General features: G+C 23.6%; 1 protein-coding gene across 1 annotated transcript; it reads left to right on the top strand.

The window, feature by feature from the left end:
* Positions 1 to 2,189: 2,189 nt before the first annotated feature.
* LOC130937400 (cellulose synthase-like protein E1) lies at positions 2,190 to 9,743 on the top strand. Its single transcript, XM_057867077.1, has 8 exons — positions 2,190 to 2,507; positions 3,171 to 3,510; positions 4,635 to 4,775; positions 4,867 to 5,001; positions 5,635 to 5,847; positions 6,247 to 6,480; positions 7,200 to 7,547; positions 9,023 to 9,743. Exons 1-8 carry the CDS (start codon positions 2,227 to 2,229, stop codon positions 9,581 to 9,583), a joined length of 2,253 nt encoding a protein of 750 aa, XP_057723060.1. The 5' UTR covers positions 2,190 to 2,226; the 3' UTR covers positions 9,584 to 9,743.
* Positions 9,744 to 9,997: the final 254 nt, after the last annotated feature.

Here is a 9,997-nt window from a genome sequence, read left to right as displayed (position 1 = left end):
AACCCCACCATTGTAATTTATAGATTCTTTCTTTTCCTTTTTTTTTTTTTTTATTGGCGTATTGTTAGTGTCGAAAGGCAGTCTTATTGGATAAATAAAACCATTCAGTCAATATCAGCTTGCAGGTACATCATACATGTCTTAAATATCTTAGTATAAGATTGACTATAACTCCTTATACCGTACGTCTCTTTCGTATTATGACAACTCGATCGGAATTTAGCCCCCACCCCGCTACTATATGTGGACGATCATTTCTTAAATATCTTAGATGAGTGAATTCTATAAAATCTTTTCTAAAATAATATATAATTTATTTTTTTTATGATATGTCAATTTTTAATTAGATATTATTTAAATTGGATAACTAACTCTTTGTAATTTAAATTATTTTAATTTAATAAAAATTAATATCTTAATTATTATAGATAATTAAATTATTATTTAAAATAGATAATTATATAATTTTTAAAAATATTAATATTTAAATTCTGTTTTTGTTTTTCAAATCATTCTTTCTTAAAATGATAATTGAATTTGTACACTTTAAAAATTTTTAATTAAATCATTACACCATTTTAAATTTATAATAACATTCTTTTTATTTTAAAAATATTTAATTTAACTTAAGAAAATACTGTGGCATATTTACTAGTAGTGTGGGATGGATGAAAATATTTTGATAATGGTTATTATTAAAAAAGATCTAAAATTACAAATTTAAAATTCATATAAAAATTTAATTAAATTTTTTTAAAATAAAACACTTAAATACTTAATTATAAAGACGGATAGAATAATGTAAATTTTTAGATTCTTTTTATTTTATATTTTTAATAATATTATAGTTTAAATTATTTGTTAATAAAATACCAAAAAATTCTTATTTTAAAATTAAGAATAAAGTGACAATTAGATTTTTGAGAATTTTGATTTTAAACTAATTAGTTATTAAAAAAGTATCAATTAAATCATTTACAATAATAAATAATAAATAGTAGACATGTATGTCATTTTGTCAATAAATAGTACGAAATAAAATAGAGTTATCTATAGTGGTGCGTACGTGTTTCGTTGTTGCTATGTGAACATAGAAATAATGTAGTTTTACATAATGAAATATTTATTATTTTTTGAGTTTTCAAATAATATTTATTAATTACTCTTTATTTACTATTGAATCTTATTAAAACAAATAAAATTTCATTTCAAAAATTATTATTTATACGACGATCTTTTATAAAGAAACACGTCATAATAAATAACGGTATATATAAATATCACTTTAAGTTTTATATGATAAATTAATAGAAAAACATCACATATTCATCTTTTGTTATTTTAAAAGATTAAATTAATATTTTTTTCATAAATTAATTAATTTAAAATCAAAATTTTTAAAGATCTAATTATGATTTTATTCTAAAATCAAAAGAATAATTCGATAGTTATGTCTGGGAGGCTAATTTTTTTTTATATTGGTTAAATATAGGTGTAATACATTGTTATGGAAAAATTATATGTTTTTTTTATATGGTGTTTTATTCAAATTGGACGGTTCGATTTGTTTGATAAAAAAATAAACTACAAATCGGAGGGTCTGATTTGCTTGAAAAATAAAATAAACACGAAATCGGAGGGTCCGATTTGTATTTTTTTATTTTTTTTTTATTTGTTGAAATGAAAATCGGTCGGTCCGATTTTAACATTAAAATTTTTTTTTATTTTTGAAATTACAAATCGGACCGTCCTGTATTGTAATTTTAACTTTTTTTATTTTTTTTTCAAACTGAAAACGGAGGGTCCGTTTTCTGCTAACACCATATATATGTAAAATATCTCTCTTTTCCACATTGTTGTATTACTAGATTATCTTCTCCATATAAAAAATCAAAATCTTGGATATAATAAAAAAGGATTTTGATTCTTTAAATTTTGAATTTTACTTTAAAAGATAAAGTATGATCTATTATTATTTATTTTATAGATAAGACTAAAAAAAAATATAAAAAAAATATTTAATAATAAAAAATATTACTTTATTTTCTAAAATAAAATTCTAAAATTTAAAGAATTCAAATTCAATAAAAAAAAATATCAAACTTAAAAAGTAATAAATGACGTTGGAACTTGGAACCTGTTAAATGTGGTACTATAAATAATTGGGTAGCAAATTATTGAAAGCACAATAATAACAATCAAGTTGCGCATACCAAAGAAGAAAAAATGGGAGCAGTAGATATGGGGTACTCTCCATTGTTTGAGACAAATAAGGGAAGAGGGAGTGTGATCTATAGGCCCTTTGCAATCTCATTATTTGTGGCCATATTCTTCATTTGGGTTTATAGACTCACCCACATACCTTCAAAGGTTGAAGATGGCAACATCTGGGTATGGCTTGGTATGTTTGGTGCAGATTTATGGTTTGGTCTTTATTGGTTTCTCACTCAAGCACTCCGTTGGAACCTTATCTTCAGGCAAACTTTCAAGGACACCCTCTCTCAAAGGTCACCACTCTATTATCATATACTAATTATTTTCTGCTGATTATTATAACTTGCTAAAAATGTTTAAAATTTAATATTTAATTTTAAAATATAAAAAATAAATAATTTTAAATATTTAAATTTTTTATAAAAATAAATTAAATAAAAATTAGACTCTAAGTAATAAGTATTATAGAATTAATCTTATTTTTTTCTTTCATCTTTTTCAATTAAGATTGTGAAATTGGAACAGATATTGTCATTTTTAATTTAGTAAAAAATATAATAAATTAATTTTTAATTAGTTAATATTAGTTTTTTTATTTTAGAATTTATAATTTAAAATTTTTAATTCACTTTCAATTCATATAGGAATTGTTTTTTATTTTCCTTTTTTTCAAACGTGAGCAATGCACATAGTTAAATTCACTAAAATTATCCTACATTTTTTTAGAGTGATGTTACTGTATATTAAAATTAGTTACCAAAGTCAGCTCAATATAAAATACATATTAAAATATAAATATACATTGAAAATAAATTAAATCACACATATATTTATACATAAATACATTGGTATCTAATTTTATTGGCTGATTTTGATTTACAAATAACATTTTTATTTTTTTATCATAAAAACAGAAAAATATTAATTAAATGTGAGAATTGGATTTATATGAACAGATATGAGGACAAGTTGCCAGGAGTGGACATATATGTGTGTACGGCAGATCCAGAAATAGAACCACCAATGATGGTGATTAACACAGTTCTCTCTGTAATGGCTTATGATTATCCAACTCATAAGCTTAGTGTCTATCTCTCTGATGATGGAGGTTCAGATATTACTTTCTATGCTCTCTTAGAGGCATCTAATTTTGCTAAGCATTGGTTGCCATTTTGCAAGAAGTTCAAGGTTGAACCAAGGTCTCCGGCGGCTTATTTTAATAACATTTTCTCAATGGCACACCAAAATAATCAATATGATGATCACACTCACACTATAGAGTTGGCGGCTATAAAGGTATTATATTATGTTAAATTAGACTAACCAATCAATTTTTGTTTTACAAAAATGTGTCATAAAAAAAGTTTAAATTGATAAAAAGGTAATATTAATGGTTTAGACACAGAGTTTTGATATTATATCGTAAAACCACTCATTCTAAAAATTTAAGTGGATAGTAGAAAGTAATATGAATAGTTATATCTCTAATAAAATATTCGATAACAAAAAAATATTAACAAAAAATTGTTAAAATTTATTATTTTTAATTTTATTTAATACACTTTGTAATAAATAAATATTAAATAAGGTAAATTTAGGGTAAATTATTAGGTTAATTGTTGTTTGTTTTTTGTTTAGGTTGATTGTTTGGTTTTAATGTTTGATGTATTATTATCGTTAGTGTTATTCTTTTGGTAGGTAAGCAAGCGTTTACTTTTTTTGTTTCAATATTTATAAATAAATGTTAGGTACTAATACTTTATTTTTATATTATTAAAATTTAGTATTTATTAAAATTTAATATAAATATATTTTATTTGGCCAAATTAAAAATAATAAATTTTATTACTCATTCAACATTACTCATTATTATATGTCATTAGGGTAGTCTTATTTCTAAAATGGGTTGAAACATTTACTAGAGTGGGTCAGTTTCATTTTTTATTTTTGGCAATTTTTCTTTTATGAAAATATACTTTTTTACATATTTTTATAAGTTTTATAAACAATACAAGTTTTGAATAGCTCAGTTTTTGTTTCTTTTGAAAAAGACCAAATTTTGAATAGTTCTGTTCTTATCATCTTTTTTAGCTATATAAAAAATTAAATTGTAAAATCAGTGATCTTTTATATAAAGTCATTCTATTAGTAGATGGTGGATATGATGTATATATTATCAATTTTAAAAAATGTATATTGTTAGAGATATAGAATAAATATGTATCTGTATGTGTTCGTTGTTATTTAACAATTTAAATTATTAGTAAAAATATTAATCCATAATATGATATCATATTTTTCTATCCAAATATTGGTCAAGATATATATAAAAATTTGTTATTTTTTTTCTAGGGACATAAATACGATTCTTCATATTATATTATGTACAATAATCACATTGAAATTGTTCCATGTTGTAGAAATTATACGACGAAATGGAAAAGAGAATTGAGGACTCGACGAAGATGGGTGAAGTACCCAAAGAAGCACGTTTAAAACACAAAGGATTTTCTCAATGGAATTCATATTCTTCTAAACATGATCATGACACAATTCTTCAAGTAATAATATTGTTTGTTTTTCTTAGGCATCAATACATCATATATATGAGCTTATTTAATCTTATGATGATTTTATTTTTTTTTTCTTTAGATAATACTTGATAAAAAGGACCCAAATAATTCGAAGGACGTAGATGGGGTTGTTCTACCAACTTTGGTGTATTTAGCTAGGGAGAAGAGACCCCAACATTCCCACAACTTTAAAGCTGGAGCTATGAATTCACTGGTATTCATATTTTTTTTTTAAGGGGAAAGTGATAAATAAATTATTGAAAATTTATATTTCGAACAAATTAATTTAAAAAAAAAATACCAATAAAGTTTTTTAGAATAATAAATGTGGATAAGTTAATTTAAATTTAGATCTTTTATTTTAATTATAAAGACTAATTTGAAGGTACTGTGTTCACATTTATTATCTTATATGACTTAATTTGTTGATATTTTTTTAGGAATCAATCTGTTTGAAGTGTAAATCCTCAAATGTTTGTTTGTCATTTTACTCTTTTTTAATAAATATTATGATTTTGGATCTTTTAAATTTTAAATTTTCACTTTAGAAAATAAAGTGTGATCTCTCACTCTTGAATGATTTCTCTTTCATATTTTTTCTTGGTCCTACTTATGAAATAAATGGTGAAAAATCATATTTTTTTTTCTAAAATAAAATTCAAATTTTAGAGGATTTAAATCTAAATATTATTTTAAAAAAAATAGATGAATGGATGGACTGGATATACATCTTTAATTAATTAATTTGGTTATTCATATGATTATTCCTCCTCAATTTTGCACTCTAGATATGTGTTTAAATTTCCCATTTTAAGTTAATTCTTTGATTGGTTCTAATTAAATGCAGTTAAGGGTGTCTTCTTCTATTAGCAACGGAAAAATAATTCTGAATGTAGATTGTGATATGTACTCAAACAATTCAGAATCGGTGAGAGATGCTTTGTGTTTTTTTATGGATGAAGAAAAAGGCCATGAAATTGCTTTTGTGCAATTTCCACAGAACTTTGAGAATGTCACCAAGAATGATTTATATGGGAGTTGTCTAATAACAATTAGCCAGGTATATGTTCATATTTTTGAAATTTGAAATTAAACAAATTAAATAAAAATGTAGTTATTTATGTTTTAAAAACATATTTTAAGAGTATAATAATAAAAATTTTCAAAATTTTCATGTATTTTTAATGTATTAGAAATGTAAAAGACAATATTTTTTATAATATTATTAAAATATATTCTTAAAACACATATAAGCAGATTTATTAAAGAATTTTGTTAAAAAAATACAAAATTCTATTCAACAGAGAGTATACATAACTGTTTTCTTATAGTTCAAGTAATTAATAATATAGTATAAAAATCTATATATTGATAGTTACTTATTATTATGTTGATGTGTTTTATATTTAATATTAAAATTTAATTATATAATAATGTATTATCTTTTATGATTATGAAGGTAGAGTTCCATGGTGCAGATGGTCTTGGTGGCCCTTTGTATGTAGGGACTGGTTGCTTTCACAGGAGAGATACACTTTGTGGAATGAAGTTTAATAATGGTCAAAACAGGATTAATGATTGGGCTAATAATGAAAATGATCAAAGTCTAGAAGAAAACTTGCAGGAATTGGAAGAAAGATCAAAGGTCCTCGCAAGTTGTACCTATGAGGAAAACACATTATGGGGGAAAGAGGTATCATATATAAGTTTTTGTTTTAAACTTTCATGATTAGTTTTAAGAGTTTAACTACTTTGTTACATTATAAAATATAAGGTAAAGTATAATTTTTGTTTTTAAAATTTATTATAAATTTTAAAAATATCTCTAAAATTTGTTTTAATTGTGTTTGAAAATTTTTTTATTTGTATCAAATATATCATTGATAGTTAAATTTTTAAAATATTTAGAACTAATCGAGTAATAATTCATGATAACTATCTCTAATTTACTTATATATATTGATGGTTGTTCTTATAAAATTATTGATGAATTTGACCTAAGCTTTTTGAAAAATTAGCTATTATGAGTATATTTGATGCAAATAAAAACTTTTGGAACAAAATTAAAATGAAATAAAATTTAGATGTACTTTTAAAATATTTAACAAACTTAAAAAATAAAAAATATATTTTATCCTAAAATATATAATATAATAGTCATTTAATTATATGCACTTTTTTAAATAATTATTTACATAAAATTTGTCAAAAAAAAATATTTTACATTATCTTGTTTAATTTGGTCAATCCAAATTAGTTATTACCTTTCTAATGGTAATCTATCTTATAGGATGTGATTATTACCACTAATTTGTTAAATATAAAATCATTGATATTTCTTTACTTAATAGCTTAAGTTTTTGAGATTTCAAAGTTTGAAAGAAAACCAAAATTAAATTTTGAAAAATGCAGATGGGTTTAAGATATGGATGTCCAGTGGAAGATGTAATAACAGGATTGGCTATACAATCCAATGGATGGAAATCAGTGTACTACAACCCAAAAAGGAAGGCCTTCTTAGGAGTAGCTCCAACAACATTACATCAAACACTTGTACAACATAAGAGATGGTCTGAAGGTGACTTCCAAATTTTGCTTTCTAAGTATAGTCCTGCTTGGTTTGCACATGGTAGAATCAGTTTGGGCCTTCAAATGGGGTATTCTACTTATTGCTTATGGGCCTCAAACTCTTTGGCAACATTATACTACTCAATTATCCCTTCATTGTATCTCCTTAAAGGCACTTCCTTGTTCCCAAAGGTAACAATTGCATTCTTTCCTTTTATCTTGTATAGTTGTCAAAAGAAGTTGTTTGCATGTCAGTAATACTACCTGATCATTAAATATTATTATTTTTAACTAACAATAATTTATATTTATATTTATAGAAATTTTATACATAAAAAGTATATAATTTATATCTATATTTATTAGAATTTTATATACATAATAAATCAATATAATTTGTATGTATATTTTTTTAAAATTTACACACATAAATTAACAAAATTTATTTATTAAAGATAATTTAATATTTGTGCTGATCAAATAATAACAAAAAATACTAAAAATTACCGTTTCCCAAAAATTTCTCGTTTGGATGACATTTTCTAAACTAAAAGACTCCAAGTGTTTAAGATGTTTTAATAGTTTTAGTCGTTAATCTTAGTTTTATATATATATATATATATATATATATATATATATATATATATATATCTTAAAATTAATAACTAAAATTAGTAAAATATCTAGAATACTAAAACATTTGAAATATTTTTTAAACTATATATAAAGTAACTTTGTGTTTTTATTTAAAATTTATTATTATTTATTATTATTAATATAAGAAATGTAATTTATAATCCATTTTATAGTGATGAAGTGAATTTCAAATAATACATGAAAAAATATCTCACATACATGTCTTTCGTAAAAACAAAAATATATATTTTGTAAACCACGTTTTATTTTTATCTTTTTTTTTTTACAAATTTCATTGATTTTTTTTTTCAATTTCATATATACGTGTTTATATTAATACTTAATATAATTAATCAGTTCAATATAAATATAAAAAGCACCAAATTTATCTTGTAATAAACTAGCACTACGTTTACTTTGGCTACATCTTGTTCCACACTTAAAATAATTAACCCTCAACACATCTTTATACCCGCTTTTAATTAATTTTAGTTAATGTTCATCCTAGACTCGTTTTTTTTTGTTTTATTTTGCTGGTCCCTATAGTTTCGCAAAATTTTCAATTAGATTTTTATATTTTTTTTTTAATTGGGTCCTTGCATCAATTTTTTTTTCAATTAGATCCCTATTGGTAATAATTGACTTAATTGTATAGAGATCTAACTAAAAAAAATTAGTGCATGGACTCAAATAAAAGGAAAAAAAAGTATAGGGACTCAATTAAAAAAAATTGGTACACAAACCTAATTAAAAGGAAAAAAAGTATAGAGACCTAATTAAAAATTTTGCGAAACTATAGAGACCAATAGAGTAATTAAACCTTTTTTTTTTCAACTGATTAACAATTCATTCTTTCCCAATAAATCATCTATGTATGTAGTATGGATTGTGCTTAATTTGGTTCAATTTCTCCATTTATACACCCACACAAATTAAAATGTGTACTTATTATTGCATCTCATTTGGCTTAGAAAAATGCACAATTCCTTTTAATATCATGCATATTAATTGGTTATTATTGGATCTCTCAGATGTCAAGCCCATGGTTCATACCCTTTGCATATGTCATTATTGGGGAAACAAGTTATAGTTTATTGGAATTTTTATTCTCTGGAGGCACAATTCAAGGTTGGTGGAATGACCTAAGGATATGGCTATACAAGAGAACAACTTCATACTTGTTTGCCTTCATTGACACCATCTTAAAGCTCTTCGGAGTCTCCGATTCGGCCTTTGTAATCACGGCGAAAGTCGCCGGAGAAGATGTGTCGAAACGCTACGAGAAAGAAATCATGGAGTTTGGAACCTCCTCTCCAATGTTCACTATACTATCAACACTTGCATTGCTCAATTTGTTTTGTTTTCTTGGGTTGTTGAAGGATGCAATGTTGAGGGAAGGTATTTGCACTCTTGAAGCATTTGAGGAAATGTTTTTGCAAACTCTATTGTGTGGCTTTTTGGTTCTTATCAATTTGCCTATATACCAAGGACTTTTCTTAAGAAGGGATAATGGAAGATTACCAACCTCTCTTGCCATTAAATCAACAGCATTAGCTCTAAGTCTGATTATCTTCTTGAGAAGCCTTGCATGAATATAATTTGATTTTCTGATCTTATATTTGAAAGAATAATAATGTAATTTTGTATGTCCTCTTTTTTGGGTATTGCATAAATAAGATGTAATTATTCTGTCAACATTTTAATCATAAAAAAAGCTAAATATAATAAAAATATAACTATTTATATGTCTTCTTTTATCAGTTTAAATTTTTAAGAAAAATTATATTATAATATAATATCAAAATTTCTATAATAAAAAATTTAGAGTTTAATCATTATTATCTCCCAAAAAAAAAAATCTATACAAAAAATTCACACAAATCCTATCAATTTAAATGTTTAGAAGTAGAATCATAACATGCAAAGAATGAATAGACCAAACTATGAAAAAAAGTTGAAATTTTATTGAAAGACGAAAGAATTGAATATACAAATGTGTGTCTTAG

This window comes from Arachis stenosperma, chromosome 1, assembly GCF_014773155.1.
Source record: "Arachis stenosperma cultivar V10309 chromosome 1, arast.V10309.gnm1.PFL2, whole genome shotgun sequence".
Lineage (NCBI taxonomy): Eukaryota > Viridiplantae > Streptophyta > Magnoliopsida > Fabales > Fabaceae > Arachis > Arachis stenosperma.
This window is presented reverse-complemented; position numbering and strand designations above follow the sequence as displayed.